Source organism: Sturnira hondurensis, unplaced genomic scaffold (genome assembly GCF_014824575.4).
Source record: "Sturnira hondurensis isolate 20B ecotype Veracruz unplaced genomic scaffold, ASM1482457v3 Scaffold0022179, whole genome shotgun sequence".
Taxonomy (NCBI): Eukaryota; Metazoa; Chordata; class Mammalia; order Chiroptera; family Phyllostomidae; genus Sturnira; species Sturnira hondurensis.
Genome location: NW_028094810.1, coordinates 1,285,739 through 1,307,738, shown reverse-complemented (window position 1 = coordinate 1,307,738; position 22,000 = coordinate 1,285,739). Strand labels below are relative to the sequence as shown.

Genomic DNA, 22,000 nt, shown 5'->3' with positions numbered 1-22,000 from the left:
CAGGCTCCTCCCACCACTCTCTGAACCCTAGCATCTGTCCAGGACAGGCAGGGAGAGTGGGTGGGCCCTGGGATTTGGGCAAGGCTCCTTGCCTGCTCAGGGCGGGAGGATGCTGAGAACTGCGGGAACCTGTCCCATTGCCTCCGCCATCCTGAGTGGTTCTGCCAGCGGAGGTGGCTTCAGGTGGGAGAGGGCCTGCCCCAGTGCTGCCCCTTGCCTTAGATGCTGCTTCCTGGGGCATAGGTTCCATCCAGCTTCAGTGAGGGAGGGGGGGCCGGCGGGGGGATCCTGTTACCAGCACCTGCACAGGTGGAGCCTGTGCCAGGCCTAGGCCTAGGGCACAGAAGTAGTCTGTTCATTGGCCTTCCCATCAGCGTTTGGCACAGAGGCAGGTGTGCTGGGGCCACCTCCAGCAACAGCACCTTCTGCACTCAGCCCTTTGTGGGGCCTGGACAGTATCAGGAGACAGAGCTACAAGTGGGCCCAGAATTGGCTCCTCTGCAGAGCAGACATCATTCTCTGCACAAGTGAAGGCTGAGATGCCCTGGTCCCGAGCTCTGGGGGCTCCAACTTCTCCCTCCTTGGAGAAATGGAAGGGGCAGCATAAGCATCCAGCTGGCCCCTCTTCAGGAGAGCATCCTAGAAGGGGTGGGTGTCACCTGGAATGGCAGAGCCCAGGAGGGAGGAACCCAGGCCTGTGCTCTGCGACTTTGCTGCTTCCGTGTTGCCACTTGTGGGGTCTGGGGACAGTGGGGTGGATGGGACCCTGGTGCTCTAGCCCCATGGAGCCCACAGCCTCTACAGATGGGGTCCTCCCCATCTGTAGTGCCTCCCTCTGGGTGCCTCCTGAGCCCCTGCAGCAGGACACCTCCAGGTTCAGCAGAGGGGTGGCCAGGGCAGGCCCCCCAGCTGAAGCAGTCACTGCAGGGAGATGGAGGCTGAGGGCTGGCTAGCCCCCTCAGCCCTGGACACGTTACCCCGGGGGCCCCATCAGGGTCTGACCCGAGTGCCTGTGTGCACCTTGGCTCTGCAAGGATGCCCATCTAGGTGACAAGAACTGCCCCAGGTTCCCAGTGGGAAGACGCTGCTCCAGCAGGCCAGCGGCCAGCACAGGATGCCTTCCAGCCTTGCCTGCCCATGCCAGGGTCTTGAAAAGGACAGAAGGGATTTGACTGCAGTTCAAGGGAACATCACCCCCCACCCCTGGGCCAGAGGGCCTGACGCCGGAGACAGCAGAGAGAAGGCTGGAGCCCCTGGGCACGGCAGGAGCGCGGCAGCCCGTGGGCGCGGGGTAGGAAAGGACACACCCTGCAGGCAGCAGTTTGTGGAAATGTTTTAATCAGAGGATTTTTAGATACAGTGGTTAATCTATTGCCCACAATTCCTCACTAATTAGGTGCCTCATGCTGGGAGCACACTCTCTTCCCTTACAGCAGAAACAGAACGATCACATTTCAGAGTTCTCCTGTTACAAGATTCACATCTTTAAGCCAAGAACTGTGGCACAAAAGGACATTTCATTAGCCAAAGTCACGACAATGTGCTAGAAACATCGATTACTTTAGAATGCTTTAACTAGAAAATATATTGCATTTCCATATATATTAACCATATACATGTGTAACTATTACTAAGTGTAGTTCAGTCATTACAAAATAAGACATTCTGGAAGGGGCGACACACACACACACGACCCACTGAACCCCCGCGTAAGGCCCTCTGCGTTAGATAACCATGAACACTGGCCGAGAGCGCAGGGCTCAGCAACCCATCAGGTGTGTGGTTGAGCAAGTGAACAAGGCACTGGGCCCTCTGGCTGCGCTGTCAACAGAGGCACCCTTCCCGGCCAAGGGCCCCGATGACCAGCCCTCCTGTGCTCCCTGCCCCTTCGGGGACCATCCCTACCTCACTCAGTCCATGAGCTAGAGCCATAGGTAACTGGTTCTGACAAGGGTCCTCGGGGCGGGAGGGCGAGGCCGGCTGGTAGAGGCCGGCCCTGGGCCTCTGTACTGCTCAGCCGGCAGTGTGCTCACCAGGATGCAGGGCCAGGTCCCTGCCTGCCACCTCGTCTGCATCTACAGCACCTCCCTGATGAGCCAGGACCGGGACTGTTCGAGACAGAACAGCTGACTCCTGGACACTCCGCCGTGGGCTCCAGGGTTCTGAGAGCAGCTTCCTTGGGTGACTGGGTTCAGAGTGCTCCAGGAGACGGCAGCAGTATGTGACAATGGCCCTCCGAGCTGCTCTCTAGGGGTGTCCCCGTGCCAGACACCACCTGCATCTAGGGGTGAGGCTGAGGTGGCGGTGAGCACAGGGGTCGGAGGCTACATGCAGAGGTCTGCGGGCAGTGACAGATGTGAGAGGGTCACATGCTGTGGCCCAGCCACCCTGCACTGGCCCCTGAGGAGGGCGAGTGGGTTAGAGCAGTCCCCACTCCGGCTCTGCCCTGAGGCATCCCTTCCCCCCATGGCCAGGGCGGCGCACACGCAGGGTGGGTCCTGACACCGATTCCAACTTGACCAGACCTGGACTCCGGCCCTCTACAGCCCGGAGACCCAGGTGGGGCACAGAGAAACCCTGCACACATGCCGCCCCCACACACAACTATTTACAAAGGAGCCACGAGGGCCGCACAGGACCAGGCACTGGCAGCAAGACGAGCTGGGCAGGGGCCAGTGCTCTGCGGGGCCTGCAGCTGCGTGTGGGGGGCACACACCCCAAGGCTGCCTCCTCACATTTTTAATGACGATAATGCAACAAAAACCTTTATATAAACAGTTTATTTACTCTAAACAGCAACACAGACAAAACGCCATATAAACACAAAGGAAGTGGTGCGGAAACCAGAGGCCAGCTGCCTTTGGATCTGAGGCCCAGAGCAACACAGCCCGGGTTCTGCAGAGGAGGCAGAGGTGCGCGGGCAGGGGACAGGCCGGTTTCTTTTTCGTACAGCCAGCTGGAGGCTACGCGTAGCTCGGACAGTGGGAAGCATGCCTGCACCCACGAGCGAAGGGAACTAGCTCCTCAGGGACTCGTAGAAGTATAAAAGTTTATAATTTTACAGCAGTTGAAATACTGACATCAATATTAAAATAAAAGCAAGTTTTACATAACAATCAAAAATACAAAAGACGGAAGGAAGAGACCCTGTATGAAAAACTGGGCAATTCAGCGAGTGGAGAACTGTGTACCAGCGGCGGAAATGGAAAGTGGCGCCCGCCCGCCTCCCCTAGGTGACTAGTAATAGGAAATTGTATAGAGCAATGCTAGACCTGCGAACGCTGTAAACAAGTTCTTGCCAAACCAATCCCTTCCTTTTGATGTTGCCGCAGGTCGCTGCTTATGAGGGTGCAAACTTCTTGGCTTGTGCTCGAACCCTTTTCTCATATTCCACTCTGTTTTGGCTGAGGAGGTCAAGAGAGAGAGACGTTAGAACGGCCAGGCCCAGAGGTTCGGGAGTCTAACTGGCGACCAGCAGCTTTGTCTCTCGTCTGAAACAGCACTTCGGAGAGAAAATGGGGACTGCTCACGGAGTCCTGAGAACAGACAGACATCTGGTGGGCTCTCAGTCCTGAGTGGGAGGGTGTGGAAGTGGGGGCAACTTTCTGGGGAGTTGGGGGGACCTCGACTGCGCCTCCAGCATGAGGTGTCCTGCCAAGGAAAAGGGGCTGGCGGGCACTGCCCAGGCCAGCGTGACAAGCAGGACGGGCGGTAAACCTGCCACCAGAGAAGACCAGCTGCACCCAGGGATTGCTGTGACCTCCAGGTCCAAGGGTGCATGATGTTTATGAACAGGGCTCCTCGACACACCAGGTCACAGCCGTCAAACACCTTGTGGGCTGGTCAGGAGCCCTCCACGGAGCCCAGGCAGTGTGTGCTCTTGGGGGCACTTGCACCCCAGTAAGCGTGCCAAGCCTCCTTCAAAGCTGTGCTCTCAACAAGTGAGGCCTCTCAGAGCACTGGGGTCGAGGGACAGAGGGGCCACCACAAGAATTTCCCTCAGCTCTGCCCAGTGCAGAAAACACTCTGGTGCCTCAGGCCGACCTCACTGGACTCTGGAGAAAGACTGCGATGCCAGCGCCAGGGGCGGTGGACACCAGTGTCAGCACCATTCCCAGCTGAGGCCCAAGAATGAAGAACAGAGGACAGGCTTCTATGGCCAGGCTGTGCTGCCACCCTGGCCAAGGGCCCAGATTCCCAGGGTGGAGGCGGCTAGCTAGAAGAACCTGGAAGGAGCTGGAGGTGACGGCAGGGGCAGCCTAGACCAGCCCTGCCATTAACCAAGTGAGGCCAGGCACAGGCTGCATGTACTAGAGAGCACCTGCTCGTGTAGGACGCGCCCTTCCAACAGCATGAGAAAAGGGGCCTGGAGAGAGAGGTGCTTGTAAACTAGTTGCCTACTGGAGAAACAGTGTCTCATCCCTGGCACACGAGGAGCCTGGAGCACACAACCAGGACCAGGCTCGGGCACAGGGCAGCGGCCCTGAGAACCCCTGCTGCGAAGACTGCAGCTCTGCAGCCACACAGTGAGCGCCATGGCACATGGCACCACGGGCCAGGGGCATGGCACCCCCGCAGACCACTCACCCAAGGCAATGCACTCGCAGCAATGCACTCCGGGACTGGAGAGCTCTCTAAAGACCAGTGAGAGCTCACTGGCTTTGTGAGACATTCTGGATGTCTCATAAAGACATTCTGGCTTTGTGGGCCACGCGGTCTATCTATTGCAGCCGTGTGGCTCGGACAGCAAGGACCCAAGTGGCCCTATTTACAAAGAGGCGCAGGCTGACAGGGCCTGATACAGACAGAAGTCATAGTAAGAACTAACGGCATTCAGCTCAAGGGTCCAGGTATGAGGACTCCTCTCCCAGAGCCGCTGATGCACAGCAGTCACCAAGATGTGAGTCACCTCAGGCTAAGGTCTGCTGGAACTGCCCAGAGCAATTCCTTGGGCTGGGAGCCTCACAGAGAAGACAGGACAAAAGTCTGAGGCAGGGGCTGCCAGCCCAGAGTGACACCCAGTAGCATTGTGTCACTCTAAGCCACCAGGGGGCTCCCCCAGCCAACAACTCGGTTGGACCCAGGAACTAGAAGCCATTTTGGGGAGAAGGAATGTATCTCTTAGATGAACTCAGACCACCTGTGTTGCTCAGAGAGGTCTACCTGTAACTTGTTGCAATTCCAGAAAGGTCCCCTGGGAAGGAACAAATCCCTGCCTGGCCTTTCCTTGTGGGTCAGCCCCTTGGGCTCCAGGTGTCTGAACATGGGTAGGTGGAGCAGTGGGGGTCAGACCCCCAGCCCAGAGTAACACCACCCTGTCCAGAACAGCCTGGAGGGTGGGCCAGGGTCCTCCCCACTATCCACCCAACCAGCCCCACATGCCAGGTGTAGCTCTGCCACCCACACTAAACCACAGCAGGCTGCCCTCTCATAGCACCCAGCTGGGGAGGCCACAGCAGCTGGGGCACCAAAAGCAACTCAAGGGAGACACTGCCCCAATGGAACACGTCCCTCGAGTTGCTACACCCAGGCTGGGCCCAAAGAAGGGAGAGATGGGAGGTCTGGGGCCTCTTCCTACAACATCCTTCCCTGAGTTGGGCTTCTGGAGGCACAAGGTTTGCCTGGCCACAGCCCATCAGGGACAAAGCAGTCAACAGGAGCCCGTCACCTGACTCAGCCTCCCGCCATGCCCTGCCAACACTGCTCTGGCCACAGCAGCCCTGGCTGCCCATTCTTGCCACCACGGGCCTTTTGCATGTACAGCTCCTCTCCAGGTGCATCCATGGCCACCTCAGTTTCCTCTTTGTGGCACCGACCCCTGCTGCCACCACGTGAGCTTGGGTCTAGCCTGGCAGGAGCAACAGGACTGCCCACCCACTCACGGCTTCCTACCGCAGACTGGACTGGACTCCCAGGGAAGCTGTACGGGCCGATGAGCAGTAGCAGCAAGTGCGGCTAGATAGCTACTAACCAGTAAATTGTGTAGGCCTCTGCTTGAGCTGGATCTTGGATATTTGGTTCATTTAGAAGTTCCTGTATTCCTAACAAGATCTGTGTGAGAGAAAGACAAAAAGCAAGGTGGGGAGTTAGCAGTTCAAAAGGTGAACCCCAGTCCTGAGGAAGGGCGAGGCAAAGCCATCGTACCTGCTTAATTGTGATGGCTGGCCTCCAGTCCTTGTCTTCCTCGAGGATGGACAGGCACACGGTGCCGGAAGGGTACACGTTCGGGTGAAACAACGGTGGTTCAAATTTGCCTGGGCCACACGGAAGGGAACATGTTTTGGTGGCAGTTGTCCTACAGAATCATGCCCCGTCCTGATGACATCCCCGGCTCCCCTGTACTGGGACACCTTGCTGGTCATTAGGCATTTCCCAAAGACCTGTTTACAATAAACTGGCCACAAGGTGGGAGGAGGCAGGAGAGGAGCAAGGGTGCCTTCAGAGGCAGAGCCGTCCCCACCCAGGGCCTTGCTTCAGGACAGTGGGCAGCCAGAGAAAGCCCCAGGTGACCTGCTCGGGCCCCTCCCAGCCAGTCCGGCCCTGGGAAGACGGGAAGGGCCGCTGCAGCAGGTGGGAAGGCTCCTGGGGAGGCAGCCAAGGTCTTTTCCACATGAGTTGGCTGTCTTCAAAGCAGCTCATTTTGCTTCGAAAACAGAGGCTTTTAGGACCCCATATTTTTAAAGTTTATTTTCTTTTAGAAAAAGTCAATGCATGTAAAAAATAAGGAAATGTTAAAGTGCAGGAAAAAAAAAACACCTACCAGTAGCCCCACTCAGGGATCGCTCACCACAGCTGACATTCTAGCACACTATTATCTTCTAGGTACTTTCTCCCTTTCTATTTTTAAACATGAATTATACCTAGAAAAGTGCGACCAGCACAGTGTGATGAATTACCAAAAAACGAATACATCTACCAACAGCTTCCTGGAAAACTCCTTCACACCCACGCCATTTCCCCCACTAACCCAAACTGCAACCCCCGAAGAGGTCTTGAGCTGTCTGCACGTGGACCCACTTGGCACATGTGGGCCATGTCCTCACAGGCAGTGCCCCTTACTCACTCCTGCACAACACCCATGGGGCCTGGCTGCCCCACAGACTTGGTCACTTCAGTGCACACCAGAGCAAACTCTAACAGAGCAGCGACTGTTCTTGGGAGTTCCAATGCACACGTGTACATCCCGTGGAAATGCTGGACCACAGGTGTCCATGCTGAATACAGACAGACACTGCCAGTTTCCAAAGCGGCTCTACCCACTATCGCCCCACTGCTTCCTGGCTTCAACACCTGTGTGTCAGCTCTGGCTGTCGGCTGTTGTCAGGTTTGCTTCTCAGGGCTTTAAGCTGCATTTCCCTGGCAACCACCGGGGGGCGGGGGGTGAGCAACTTTCATTCATCAGGATGAAGTAGTTACTTCTTTGGAGTTCTTGTTCAAGGCTCTTGCACACTTTTCTATAGAGGTTGTCTCGCTGATTTGTAGGACCTCTTTACATATTCTGGACAGAAGCCTTTTATCAACTACATGCTTTGCAAGTATCTCTTCCCACTCCAAATTTGCTTTTGCTCTTTCAACCGTACATTTTTGTGAACACAAGTCCTTAATTTTAATTTAATCTGATTTATAAATTATGTTTCTTAGAAAAGTATACCAATGACAAATACCAACATATCCAAGCTCCCCAGCCCTGCTTCATTTGGCTGTCTTCCACACAGTCGCTCTCAGCCTCTCATGTAGCACGGCCTGTTGCTGACCTTCACAGAGGGCCTCTAGCACAAACTTCTGTGTCTGGCTATGTCCACCCAACAGTACATCCAGGAGAGCCATTCACGTGCCGTACCTGTACGTTCTTCACTCCTGCGGCGTCTCCCACTTTTGGCTCTTGCAGATGGGGCTGTCATGAACACACCCATCCATGCCTTTTGGTGAACACATGTATGCACCTCTGCTGAATACTTGAGTAAATATGTACTTGAGGAACAGCCGGGTTCTTAGGCAGGCAGAGGTAAGTTTAGCTTCAATAGAAATAGCAGACAGCTTTCCCAAGGAAATGTTCAAACTTATTTTTTCTCTAGCCTGCACCCGGGGGGACAGGCTGCTGCCAGTTCTCTCTCCTGCCTCAGTTCTCTGTCTGTTCCCTCTGTGGTTGTAACTTGTAATTCTCCAGTAAAGAAGTTAGGCATTTCTTCTATGCTGACTGGCCAGGTGGAGAACCTCTTGCAAAGGGCCTATTCCATCAAATGGTTGTTTGCCTTCTTATTGATTCGTAGATGCTCTTGACATATTCAGGATAAGTACTGACATATGTATATAATCTTACCTCTTCACTCTCAGTGGTGTCTTTCAGTGACAAGATGGCCTTAACTCCAGTGTAATCCATGTGACCGTTTTTCCCCTCTGGAGAAAGCACTTTTCATGCTATCCTGGTTAAGGAAGCCTTGCCTACACAAGTCATGAAGGCGCCCTCCTGTCTCCCTCTAAAAGCTGTACTGTCCCACTCGCCTTCCCACCAATCATCGCAGTCCATCTGGAAGGCCTCTGCTATGGCAGAAGGGAGACTGAATTCTCTACTCTTCCACTGGGACCCTTGGTTGTCCCACCCCACAACCGGGAGGATGGCATCAGAAGGCCATCCTCCCGCCGTGACCTGTAGCATCACCTCTGTCATAAACCATGCCACTGTGCCCCTGGTTTATCTGGCCTCTGCGCTCTGTGTCTCAATTACTGTTTGTCTCTGCAGGTCTCAGTCTGGTCCACGTCTTGGCCATCCTGCTAACGGGTCTGGGTACTTTTTACTCCATGAGCCCCAACCCAGGCCTCGCCATCCTCCCTTTCTAAGGCCCCGAGGGCCACGGCAACTCTCAGCGCTCCGCATTCCCTACATTTTAGAGCCCACGCAGCAATTTCCACAGAAACCTGCTTGGATTCTGATCGCGGTGACACTGAACCTGCAGAGCAGCTGGGAGAACTGACGTTTTTCTAACAGTGTGTCCTGACCCACACACACAGCCCGTCCAGCCCCGTCCCTCAGGCTGCCCTTCATTACCTCAGAAACGTTTTCATTCTTAGCACAGAGGTCTTAAACATCTTTTGTTGGAATTTATTCCAGGGTACCTAACACTACTATAAAAGGTATAGCTTTATAGCTTTTATTTGTTGCAACTGTAACAAATAAAATGGATTTTATTTGAAAATAAAACCGTATGAAAAATAAAACTGTATGAAAATGGATTTTTATATATGAGTGGGGACCCCAAAAACCCCAGGAAATTATTTCTAAAAAATTGTGTTTTTATTCTTACATTTAAACTTCAGTCACCTTCAAAGTACTCCCCATTTGATGCAATATACCTATTGAGACTTTTTTCCACTGCTCAGAACAGTTTTCGAATTTGTTGATTTTGACGCCTTTGTGCTTCTGCCATTTTTTTTTTGTTTCACCTCTTCCACATCAGCAAAATGTTTTCCTTTGAGAACCTTTTTTTTTTCATTCGGGGAAATAAAAAAAAAGTGCTTGAGGCAAAATCGGGTGAACAAGGAGGGAGGGGCATAGGGGTCATGCCTCAGTTGGTCAGAAACTTCTAAACAGTGCAGTGTGGCCAGATGCGCTCGTAAATCACCTCATGAAATGGACAAATGCACTGAAACAGTCTTCAAAAAACATTCACTGAAGCTGAACGCAGCCTCTCCCAACAATGCCAGCAGGTACACTGACACAGATGCGTTCCTAGAACACTCACCTAGCATGAGAAGCCTGTACGACAAGGGGCCCACCCTCCATAAGATAATTACAGGGTTTTTTGGGGGGAGTCATCCCCCTATTATTAACCTTTTATTCAGCAATCTTAATAAACTTAAAGATGGTCTATGATCTATGCCTTCCTTCCTCATCTCTCTGCTGGGATTTCCTTTTCCCACTTTGCGACATTTGCTTGGCATTCCAATATAATGTTAAAGAGAAGTGATGAAAGCAACTACAATTTACCTCATTTCTTATTTGAAGTAATACCTGCACATGGCAAAACAAAAACAAAACAGAAAACCAAACAGTGAAGAACCACCCCAGTGAAATGTCTCTACCCCAAAGGTGACATTGTGACTTAACAATTTAAGTAATTCCTCCGGTGGATGTCATTATAATGGGAAACATACTTCTACCCCTCAGATCACTGACCACAAGGGCCGGCGGTCACATACAGTCTTGCCTTCCCATATGCCGGGCACGTTCCCACTCCGGGGCCCATGTCAACTCATTTAATTAACTAGACATGGATAGTGTTTCTTGACTTCCAACTGCCAAAGGGGAGAGACTGGGTGGCCCCTCTTCCTGTCTTGAGTTTTGCTAAGCTGCATCACGATGGTGTAGCTGTGGAACTGTTTTACATGCAGCCTCGGCCTCTTCTTCCCGCCTCCTCCCCTGGAGGCTTTACTGTGCTGCCCGCCCAGGCTGCAGGTGCGGGCACGAGTTGGCTGTGAAACTCGGACAGACAACAGGTCAGGGCAAATAAAACCCTCTGGGGAGTGAGGTTCTCCGAATGGTGGTCCTCCTGAATGTCCAGCCCCATCCAGAACTGGTATGTGGTGTCTTCATCCCTGACAGGCACTAAGGGTTCAGGAGCCTCATCTGGATCTTACGATCCTTCCCTCTAGGACCGAGGAACTTCCCAGTCATGGAGCTGAGACCTGAGGCTTGGCCTGTTAGGTATACCCCCCACCCTGGGGTAAGAAAACTCAGGTCCACGGTCCACCGCAGCCACAGGGTTCAGAGAGCCAGGCTGCCCCACGCAGAGCAGTATGTGAGGTAGCCGACCGCCCTGGAGGTCAGGCTCTCTGAAGGGCACTCGGATCTCTGCTGGAGCGTGATCAAAACCAACCTTGAGGACGCCACTGTACTCACATTTTGGAGGTGAGGATGGATAGTCGTCTTTGAAGAGCATCCGCAGTTTAAACAAGCCTCCTTCCCAAGGGGTCTGTTGGGAAGTGAAGCTGTGATTAGGGGTGTGCCACGTTCTGCTCCAGGAGCCCAGGAGGAGGAGGGGTATGCTGCTGCTACACAGCCCCCCATGGCCCCAGTGACCCACCCGCAGCCCAATGTCCCCACAACACGACTGGCGGGACCTCTATGCGTCCTGAGGGCCAGTGGAAAAGAATCCTCCCTGGAGAGGGGCAGACAGGTGGCTCATGGCAGCTGTGCCCTCCAACCCCAGGATGGGGGTCAGGGTCTGCACCTGAGTGGCTACAGCGAAGACTTAAGTGAGCTCAAGTGTGGATGCCCTCCCAGCTCCTTAGTCCAATACTCCTGCCTGACTGGGAGGGAGACAGCTACAGCCCACTGGCCTCACCCTAAGACGAGGGCCTCAGTGGAGGCTGGGATGCATGCTGGGCTCTCCAGAGTCTCAGACACAGGGCACAACTGGACCACATCATCCTGTGAACAAAGTCTTAATCCTGCCAGCTCAGTTCCAGGGAAGGAGACCATCAGGAAGCGCAAAGGCTGAGCACAGTAGAGTCTCACAAGAGGCCATTGGTGGCAGGAAGTGGAAGTGATGAGGCCTCAACACAACCCAAACACTTCAGGGTCTCCTTCTCTCGAAGTCACCAGGAAGAACTGTACACCGGGTTACTGGAAACCCTCCATCATGCCTCAAATGAACTGGTTCTAACTAGCTCAACCCACTCAGAGAAGCCAAGGCGGCCCTACATTGCAGGGACTGTGGTTGTGTATGAGGGACACGTGGGGCCCTATGCGGCCATCACAGGTGGTCAGTGCCTGGTCTGTGCATCAGGGGTTTGCAACCATTCCAGACTCAGATGGCAGGAGGAGCACTGCAGTGTCCAGGCTGCTCCAGCTGTGCCACGCCCAGAAGGACAAACCCGGAGACCCTCAGGGCACCCCCAGTCCCTTCTCTGCCCTGTGTCCAAGACTCCCTTCACTCCCAGGGAGGCAGCAGGGTCTGGGCCCACAACCCCCGCTGCAGCCCGGCTCTTTCTTTCACAGTGAAAACTGTTGGGGGAAGAATCCCATGCTGCCCTAACTACCTTGTCCCACCACCTCCTGTCCCCTAGCTTGTGTGATGGTCACGTGTCATGCACACTGGATCCCAAGTCCTTCGGAAGGATCGGAGCGTTCCCAGCAACTTGCCCCTCGCATGAGCACGGGCACTCCTTACCCCTTTCTTTCCTGGAATGGCGCACTCCCAGTTCATGAGGTTCATCGTGCCGTCGGGATTTTTTGTTGGGACAGCCACAAACCCCTGACAGGAAAGCACACACAAGCACATCAGAGCCACGGCAGCTCCTGTCAGCTGCTCGAAGGAACTACCCTGCATCTGCCACCACATGGCGGCACAGGGCTCGCAACAGGGCCCTGTCCATCCGCGGGGGCTGGGACGTGTTGCCACGGGGGACGACCCACTGTACTACATGAAGAAATAAAGCTGTCCTTACAAATGGGTGGTCTTTTCTCCAAGCTTTCCTCTCCTGGGCAAGTCTGCTGAGGGCGATCCCCGACATATTCAACGTCCTGAAAGAGACAGCAGAGATGCAATCAGGAGGAAAACTCAGCTCCTCCGGGCCCTTTCCTCACCCCTGCCCAGTGAGCAGACTTGGTTCCCAGAAGCAGGTAAGTTGAGGGTCTCAAGTAGCCCAGAGTCTGGACAGGTATCAGGCTCCCTTGGGAGGCCCCAGCCTTTTCCCACAGGCAGGTCACCAGGGAAGACCCCGGACTCCACAGCATACCCCTCAGGCTCCATTTCCTGGTGACACAGAGTCTGGAGAGGCGAAGCCCCAGAGCCAGGTCACAGCACTGCTGGGTGCTACACAGGGAGGAATGCTGTGCACTCTCAGCGGACACCTGGCCTGTCCTGCCTGCCTTCAGTCACACCCAGCAGCAGGCTGGAGTGACAGGGATCTGGTCCTACCATCAGACTATACAGAAAAGGCAGGACGAGGTGGGGACATCCAGAGCACTGGCCTGAGACCTGGGGAGGGCAGGGATGAACTGCTTCCCTTTACTGGTGTGGGAATGTGAGGGCCATGTCAGACCCCCAGCTTAGAATCAGGGCTCAGAATTCAGATTCCGGCTCAGCCAAGAGGATGACTATTGAAGGCCACCAAGTGGAAAAGTGGTCCAGGCCAAAGGGCCACTCAACTGCATTGTGGACAAGTCCAGGGACAGGATTCCTGGCTCCAGCACCCGAAAGACCCACTTGCCACCAGGACCCCAGGCTCCTTCCTCTGTCTCCCCACCCCATCTCTTCCTACAGCCCCACCCTGGCACTCTGTGAAGACTAGGTGATCAAGGCCTAGCTCCCATTTACTCTGGGAAAGTCAATAAAAGGGGAGCAGGCTAGCCCTTAGCAGGGCCCAAGAACTCCCCAGGAATGCCAGGCAGGAGCAGGAAGACCTCGGCAGGCCGGGAACACACACGCTCAAAGCTTAGCTAGCCTCGCGCTGTTTATGAGCAGCCTAGAGCCCTCAAGCAAAGCAGCATCTGCGGGCACCTGGCACACCAGACCCAACTGCGGGTGCCGAACTGTGACCCCGGTTTCCAGCTACCATGAGAAAGCAGATGCAGAGGCGACATGGTCACAAAACCTGCTGGTGAATTTGACCTTAAGTGTGTTTGTCGGTCTTTTAAGTCCATGGAAACACTGAAGAGAGTCTGAATCAAGTATTTACCATAAACAAGGCTTTAACAAGACAAATGGTGACCGGCAGCTTCCCTAAGACCTCAGGTTTATGCTGAAGCCAGGGGACAGGTCTCCTCCCTGCCTCTGTAGGGAAAAGGTCCAGCACCTCAAGTTCCCGAGCACAATGTGTGGTGACTGCTACAACTACAACAGGGTTCTCAACCAGTTACGGCAAAACAAACCTTCAGCAAGGACAACACTTAACAACGGCCACGCCTTCCAGCCCGGCCTCGCCCACTGCCCCAGCCCCCACCAGGCCTGTACTAGAGACAGGAAGGGAGATCCGGAGTGTCTCGCCTACTAAGGGTGGAGACTCAACACAAACCCGGTGGGCTTCTGACTCCCTCAGAAGCCCCGTGGGCGGGCGGCAGAGCTACTTTCCCTGGTCCTGGGCAGCACTCCAGAGCCCTGTACCTAGTACTTCAGCCTCCCCACCCCATCTCTGCTCCAGCTGACCCGCAACTGCCTCAGCAACCCAAACCGCACCCTTCACGCCAGCTCCCTACCACTTGGCTGCCTGGCCCCGTCTCCTCGGGCTCACACTATATGCACAGGAGGGGTTAGGTCAGGCCAATAAATCGACAGCAGACATCAAATACACATTCCCAGGCCCACATCCCATGGAGTCAGGATCTCTGAGTGGGCTCCAGCGCTCCTGACAGCTGTTTTCCCAAAGAGCAGGCAGAGAATAAGGTGGGGTTTGGGACTCCCACTGCAGAAACACAGCGCCACCCAGGAGTCCAGGGCTCAGGACACTGGGCGAGACACTATCAACCACCAGACCTATTCGATGTACGTTTGCAAAAAAACAGGTATGCTTATGTTATTACAAGAAAAGTGAGGATCAGCTCTAACTGGTGTGGCTCAGTTGGTTGGGCATCACCCAACAACAACAAAAAGGGTGCTGGTTCAATTGCTGGCCAGAGCATATGCTTGGGTCACAGGTTCGATCCCCCAGTTGGGGCACATTCGAGAGGCCACAAACTGATTGATAGTTCTCTCATATTGATGTTTCTTTCCCTCTCTTTATCCCTCCCTTCCCCTCTCTAAAAAATAAGCCAAATCTTAAAAAGAAAGAAAGAAAGAGAGAGGGAGGGTTAAAACTCAAAAGCCCTCCAGTGAAGAAGCACACTGTTGGAGAGACAGGTAACAGATGTACCCATTCCAGCTGTGATCACCACCACAAAGCCCAGAGCTCTGTCCTGCCCATTCCTTTGGGGGGGGGGGGTCTGACCCCCTCACTGAGACACTCATAAAGAGCCTGCCAGGACACTGCCCTGGGGGGCTCACAGGTGAGGAAGTCCCATCCTGGGAAGTGCTAGGTGCCAGGAGATGCAAAGCAGGATTCTGGGGAGGAGAGGCACCTGCTTTTAAATATTGGCCAGGTGGCCATGGAGCACAGCCTGCAGCAATCTGGCAGGATATTGTTCCAGGCTCAGAAACAGGAGGGCCTGTGGGCCAGAGGCGTGGAAAGAGTGGGCTTGCACAAGGGAAGGGAGAGCCCTCAGGGGTGCGGGACAGAGAAGCACACCAGCCAGCTTCAGCTCCAAGTGGGCAGTGACAGTGATGGCTGACTGGGAGGCGGAGGTGGTTGCCCCAATGTCTGGAAATTCTTAATTTCTAAGTTTCTCAAGCCCTTCACTTCAACTAGTTCTTCTAAATGGTAAGACCCACTGCTATCCCCATCCCAGAGGCAATGCCCTCCCAACCCCACTTTCCAGCTTGAGAGCACCGCACATGTTAGCTTCCAGTGCACAGCCCCCGCCCACTGACTTCCTCCACCAACAGGGCTCCCAGAGGGCAGGTCTTGCATGCCTGGCCAGGGCAAAGTAGCCGATGGCACAGGCTGGTAGGACACCTCTGCTGAATCAGCTAACACAGAAGTTCAGTAACTGAAGACAAGCAACCCAGTAAATGGTTGTTTCAGTGAGGGGTAAGGTCCCTAGTGGGTCTGAGCTAGGCAGGAACCAAAACAGGTTTCTGAAGCCCCAGGCCAACTACAGAATACTGAGGAGACATGGGTTCCATGTGGGGTGACACAACGCTCAGAGGACCCCAGAGGGGCTGGGCCTGGCCCAGGCCAGGACTCAGGGGAGGGTAGCAGGGTGACCCCAAGTGCAGTCTGCCTGCCTGCTGACCCTATGCCAGAACACTGCCTCTTCTGAGATGGGACAAAGGTGCCCACGGAGGCCCTATCCTAGCACCTAGCTGTGGGTGTCGCAGGTATGAAAGGTTAATGAAGGGTCAGACAGGACCTCTGCAGCCCCCTCTTCAGGGGTGCCAACGGGCCAGACCAGGCACCAATGATTCTCTCTGCCACCAGGGCAAAGAGCTACAGGTGCTCACCTGCACTGTCTCAGGCAGACGCCTAGCCTTCAAAATAGTGCTTTTGCTCCTAGTGGCCTTTCGTGGTCCAAGGGAAAGCAGCCAAGTTATTAACATTTTAATTACAAACAGAAACACCCATTCAGAATCCCACTTAAAATAGACTCTGCCTCCCTCCCAACAGAGAAGCACTTCAGGAGCAGCATAGTGTTACTAGATGGTTTTGAGCACAGAGCTGTAGATGCAAAGATGAAGCGTCCATGAACTACCTGAGATAAAGGCTGGATTCTCCAGGCTATGTGGGGAGGTCTGCCCTCTGCGGTTCCCACAGCCCCACAGCGCCCCTCCCCCTCCCCCACGGTCTGTACTTGAACTCACTCCTCTCAGATCAGCTCTACAGGTTGACTTCAGAGGTCTTACTGGCTTTGTGAGTCTGGCAAGCTGTTCATCTCCCCCAACCTCAACTTCCTCATCTATAAAATGGGGGATGGTACTCTGACCCTACATGCTTGCCCAGGACCAACAAATAGTACATGAAATGGCCAGGATGGTCTTTTCCCACCAAACACAAACTCCCTCAGAGGGAAGGTATTCACTTTGCTTGACCCAAGCACCCTGCATCAGGACACCCTCTGCCTAAGCCTCACTTCCCGTTCTTTCCGAGGCTGTTTCTGAAGCAATGTCCCAAATCCCAAGACTCACCAGACAAAGACACAACAGCATGCAGAATTAACCCCTAAACCACTCAAAAGGTCACAAGCAAGTCAGGACAAACTAGTATCCATCTCCGTTGTCTATTGCAGTTTTTCTACCTAAAGGTAACAATTCCTTAGTAGCAAGAAACATGTAGCGCTGTATTCTTTCAAAGGAAACAAAGAGTCAACTTAGCAAGCACAGTATAGTAACTTTGCAAAGCCCGGAACTAAGCATGCTTTCAAAATACACAAACCACACCAGTTAAAACCGTGATTTAGGCGCGACTGCAGGCTGTGATCTTAACCCATCTAGTCACTCCCTTCCTTTTCTTCTCACAAAAATACCAGGTCCAACCTCCCCTCAATTGATACAATCTTAAAAACAAAAGAAAACTCTTCCTCTGGCGAAGCGCTGACGTTCAGGTTCCCACATACGGCAAGTGGAGCTCTCTACAGGTACACGAAAACTCAGACTTGTTTTGAATTTTAGACATCAACCCCATCCCCCGGCCTAATCGAGCCAGCAATTTTGCAATCCAAGACTTTTACTCTCTCTGCTGGGCCTCTCTGGCTGTCTGGAGAGCGCCACAGGTTTGTGTGCGGACCCGTGACCCCGGAAACGCACGTCCCTCGGTGGAGGGAAGCTCCTGTCAACCCCTCCTCGACCCCCCGGCCGCGCCGCCAGCGCACGCTGGAGGGGACGCCAACACTTTCACAAGGGAAAGAGACGGGAGCCCAAGGGACAAGGCCAGGACGACGTCGAGGCTGGGCCCACAGTGTCGGACTGTAGTCCACAGCGTAAACAGCTCCAAGGAGGACAGTTCCCGGGCGCGAGATCGGGATCAGGTCGGGGGTCTCGCAAGAAGTAGGGTCGAGGCCCAGGGGATCGCTGGTGGAGAAGCGCCCGCCCGGCCCGGCCCGGCCCGGCCCGACGGCGGCGGGGGCACCCCACTGCCGAGGCCTGGCCCCCACCCGGCCGCCGCACCCTGTGCGCCCCCCACCCGCGCTCACCTAGGGCGGTCGCGGCCCGGTAAGCGAGGTGGACTAGGCGGCGGCGACGGAGGCGGCGCGGCGCTTCCTTTGTCTCGGGACTTCCCTCCCGAGCCCGCTCCGCGCGCAGCCCGAGCGCTCAGAGGACCCCAGCGCGGGCGGGGCGCGGGGCGGGGCCTGTGGAGGCTGTCCGCCGCGCGCCTATACCGTGCATCGTCGCCACTTCCCCGCGTCCCGAGCGGCCCTCGCCGCCGCACGTTGCGTGCCGCCCGCGCCCCACTGCTGCGCGCCGGTGACCCAGGCTCGCCTCGGGAGCCCGGCCCAGGGGCAGTTTTCCAATTAGGCGGCGTCCTGGACACCTGCACCCTTAAAGGAGCCTTGTTTCCGATGTGAGGGAGCGTCTGCAATATCCCCTTTGCTATGCGAGCGTCCACTCAAGGACACGCCGGCAAGCAGCGAGGGAAGGCGGAGGCCAAGATCTCCAAGGGCTCCCCGGATGTTCTGCAGGCACTTTTGCGGGCACGGGTCCCATTGGCCTCCTTAGGGTTAAGGCTCAGGGTTAGGGGGCAAAGGCCACCGAGGCCTAAGGATCCCCAGAAGCGTCGCAGCACGGTGACGGACTCCTAAGTACGGAGCCCTGTGAAACCCGTTGCAATTGGCTAGCTTGGAGCGCTAGGCGGGGGGTACATAGAATCTGCCCAATGAGTTGAATCGATACAGACGGCTGAGAACCGGCCTGACCAACAGGAGGAGAAGTGTGGACGCTCCCTAACCCCGGGGTCGGCCGAGGAGGAGGAGTTCCGGAGCTGCAAGCGGCGGGGGAGGAGCCAGCCGTGACCTCGCTGCAGTCAGAGTCCGATGGAGCCCACCCCTAATGCTTTAGCAAACCCTGGCCTTTCCTGACCTCTCTGGGCATTTCTCCGAGGGCCTCTCCGCAGCCCCAGCCCTAGTCACCCAGCCTCCCCGGGCCACATTCGCTAGCTAAACCCCAGCTCTGGGTGTGGAGAGGGCACTTTCCAAGGTTAGCCTGCCCTGCCCACCGGTGGGCTCTTTGGGATCAAAGGTGGCAACAGTGGGTGTGGAGGGCTTCTGGACCAGGCCGAATGGTTGCGGGCACTGGACAGCGGAGGTTAATTGCATTCACTCACTCCATTTCCTCCCCTTTTCCTTTCTTCCCGCCATCTCCCTTCTCTCTCCTTCCTTACTTCTTTTCCCCTGAGTCTCCTCTTTGGTCCTTTGCTGAGACTATTGGCTTCCCCAAGGTCGGGGACCACAGCTCGGGTATCCTATGGCCCACATCTGGCCCAGTGCTCTTAGCAAATGCCCAGTGGCCGAATTCCATGTGCTCTCAGCCATCCTGTTCTAGGGAAGCAAAATGAGGCTGGGGGCCCAGCTTTGGTTTACAGTGGTCCTAGAACTGTGCATTGTTACAAGTGCCCCAGTTGAGCCTGTCCCACAGCACCTATGGCTGCTGAGCTGCACTTGAAGAGACCAGCTTCTTACTGAGGCACATGGGCCTATGAGTCCAACACCATCTTTCTCATTTAGATTCCAGGTGGTTTTTGCAGGGCTGCGTGGGGAACATACCCAGCAAATAGCCACAGCCAGTAAAAATTGGTGGCTATTGATAGAGTAAAGAGAACCAAGGGTCCATGCGGGCTCTACTCAGGGGGCAGAGAGGTGGGGGTGGCCTGGAGGAGTGATGGGGGGTGTAGTTTGAGGACCCTGACCAGACGTGGCCTATGATTGTGGGGGCCTGGGCCGGCAGTCATGGAAGGTTGTGGAACAGCAGATTCAGGACAGTGTTCTGGTTCCATGTTTGTGTGTGGTGAGCGTGTATCTGGAGATGGTAGAGATGTGGCCCTGGTTGCTGAGTTCCAGCAGAGAGAACTCCCATCCTGGTGGAAAGTGGTGTGAGGCTCAAAGACCCTCACACTGGAAGGAGAGTGTTGGGACTTGTGGAGAGAAGAGGGAGCTTTTCTCTGGAACATGAGTGGGAGGAGGGCAGTGGGTGGGCAAAAGGCTAACTCAGACCTGGTATCCTCAGCCCAGGAGATATTTTGATCAGCTTGCACTCTGGCACACATGTTTTTGGAGATGACCTCTTGTTCATCCATTCACTGGTTCACAACATTTATCCAGCACTGGCTTTGGCCCTGAAGAAGCACACTTCTATATTGTAGGCAGGGCCACATGGCAGAGGACGGAGGGGCGGGGTGGGGTGGGGTGGGGGGGGGAGGTGGGGCGCGGCATCCGGGAGCTGAGAATGGCCCCCTGCTGGCAGACAGCAAGAAAGCTGGGACCTTTGGCCTTCAATAACAAGGAGCTGAATGCCACCACAACCTGTGAGCCTCAGATGAGGGCTGGAGAATGCAAGCCCAGACTTTCAAGACCCTGAGCAGAGGACCCCACTAAGCCTGGGCCCCTATTGCACAGAACGCAAGTGTGCCTTGTTTAAAGCTGCTAAGTTTGTGGAGCAGTACCCAGCTGTGGGGGAAGAGCCTTCTGGGTAAAAGGAGCAGAAGTTGGGGTGATCAGGGAAAGGCCGTGTGGCTGGGGCACAGTGAGCAGGGGAGAAGGTGGCATGGGGTGGGATTGGGACAGGCTGTGGGGACCAGACCTTATGTAACATTCCCAGGGTGCTAGGGATTTTTCTATGTGTGCAGCTCAAAATGAAGCAGGAAGAGAGGGGATTTCACTGGGTTCAGCTCCCTGGGTACAAAGGAGAAACTGAGGTTTGCAGAGGCTAAGGGCTTTGTGCACTATCAGTAAATATAAGACTTGGGAGAAGGTTTCTGGCTGATTGTGCCAGGTCTTCTGCCCACCCCGTGGCGAGGGGCCAGTGTGGTTGGAGGCTGCCTGGAGTAGGAACGACCCCCAGCTCTGCTGGGGGCCAAGCTGCGGGCACATAGGTTTGTGCGCAGGGACTACTGCTCCGGGAGCTGTATTAAACAGGAAGAAGATCCGTATGCAGAAGAATGAAGTTGGACTCCTGCCCCAGACTACATACAAAACTAACTCAGCAGCCTGAACATGAGAGCCCAAACTAGAAAACTCTTAGAAGAAAACAGGGGATAATCTTCATGATAGTGGATTTGGCAACAATTTCTTGACTATGACACCAAAAGCATAGGCAGCTAAAGAAGAAAAAACATAGATTGGACTCCATGAAAATTAAAAACTGGGGCATCAAAGGACACTATTAACAGTAGTAAAAAGGCAGAATGGGAGAACATGCTTGCAGATTTTATATTGATAAGGGGTTACTATCTATAATATATAAAGAACCCTTTCAATTCAACAAAAATAGAAACAACCCAATTCGATAACGGGCCAAGAGTCTGAACAGACATTTCTCCAAAAAAGATGTACACGTGGCCAACGAGCACGTGGGAGACGCTCAATGCCCTGATCGTGATGGAAATGCAAATCAAGGCCACCGCTAGGTACTACCTCACACCCATTAGATAGTTGTTCTTTTTAAAAATGGAAAATGTTGACAAAGATGTGGAGAAAATGGAAGTCTCGTGCATTGCTGGTGGTTGTGTAAAATAGTGCAGTTGGTGTAGAAAAGTCCGGAAGGCAGGAATGCTGGGGCTTGGGAGGAGCTGGACCCACTTCCTGGGGCTTGGGAACCATTCTCGAAGGATGGGGAGTCCCGTCTTCCAGCTCAGGGAGGGTTAGTGCACGTGCGTTGCCAGGGGGTGCTGGGGGAGGCACTGGGCTGGTGCCCACTGGCCCCTCGGCCTCCCCTCCATTCCTAGCCATGGCGCCTTTGCTCCCTCTTCTAACAGCTGCATTCAGGCCACAGCCTGGGTCTCCCGGTCTTTGTGTTCTCCAGTCCAGACTGGCCAGGCTGAGCCTTTCACAGAATGTTCCTGTGTAGCAGTGATTTGGCTGTGACTCTGGCCCCACTGCCCCTCTTCCAAGGGCTCCTTTCACAAGCTCTCCAAGGGAACCCTCTGTCCCCAAAGAGCTGGGCATCCCTCAGGTCCCTAATTGGCTCCTCATCAGCCCCTGGTCTGACTCCACAGGGCACAGGAGCACCTTCTAGTGGTCCCAAGCTTAGATGCTGGCGTTGCATGAAGGTATCATGTACCCCCATTCTGTACACATGTGAAACTGGTCAGCAGCCCAGGCCTTGCTCAATCCCATCCATTACGTGGTTCCTACATTTGAACAGAGGGAGGAGCAAAGTCTGGGACCAGCTCTGTCCGCCTGTGCCATGACTGGTGGGTTTGATTGCTTCTCCAGGCCCCTGAAGAGAAAGGAAGATGGTTATTGGATGCCATCCCTGCC

General features: G+C 54.8%; 1 protein-coding gene and 1 long non-coding RNA gene across 3 annotated transcripts; one reads left to right on the top strand and one right to left on the bottom strand.

The window, feature by feature from the left end:
* Positions 1-1,321: 1,321 nt before the first annotated feature.
* On the bottom strand, positions 1,322-17,868 carry UBE2I (ubiquitin conjugating enzyme E2 I). Of its 2 annotated transcripts, none has more exons than XM_037034704.1 (7): positions 17,723-17,868; positions 12,448-12,523; positions 12,171-12,254; positions 10,898-10,970; positions 6,145-6,254; positions 5,972-6,051; positions 1,322-3,404 (listed from the first exon to the last, which is right to left on the bottom strand). In XM_037034704.1, the coding sequence occupies exons 2-7, from the start codon at positions 12,511-12,513 to the stop codon at positions 3,341-3,343; spliced, it is 477 nt and encodes a 158-aa protein (XP_036890599.1). In that variant the 5' UTR covers positions 12,514-12,523; positions 17,723-17,868; the 3' UTR covers positions 1,322-3,340. The 2 variants fall into 2 exon arrangements, with proteins under 2 accessions (XP_036890599.1, XP_036890600.1); XM_037034705.1 differs by lacking the exon at positions 17,723-17,868 and adding an exon at positions 16,038-16,128.
* Positions 4,924-20,284, top strand: LOC118978906 (uncharacterized). Its single transcript, XR_005064801.1, has 3 exons — positions 4,924-5,011; positions 16,250-16,253; positions 20,273-20,284. It is a non-coding gene; the product is annotated as an uncharacterized LOC118978906 (long non-coding RNA).
* The last annotated feature ends 1,716 nt before the right edge of the window (positions 20,285-22,000 follow it).

Bases quoted from the DNA above. Each gene is read 5' to 3' on its own strand.
- UBE2I (XM_037034704.1), bottom strand. From the start codon at position 12,513: ATGTCGGGGATCGCCCTCAGCAGACTTGCCCAGGAGAGGAAAGCTTGG. The intron at 6,255-10,897 runs GTGAGTACAGTG...CGTGTGGCCCAG, and splicing joins TCCATCCTCACCTCCAAAAT to GCAAATTTGAACCACCGTTG. The intron at 6,052-6,144 runs GTACGATGGCTT...TCTCTCACACAG, and splicing joins CAGCCATCACAATTAAGCAG to ATCTTGTTAGGAATACAGGA.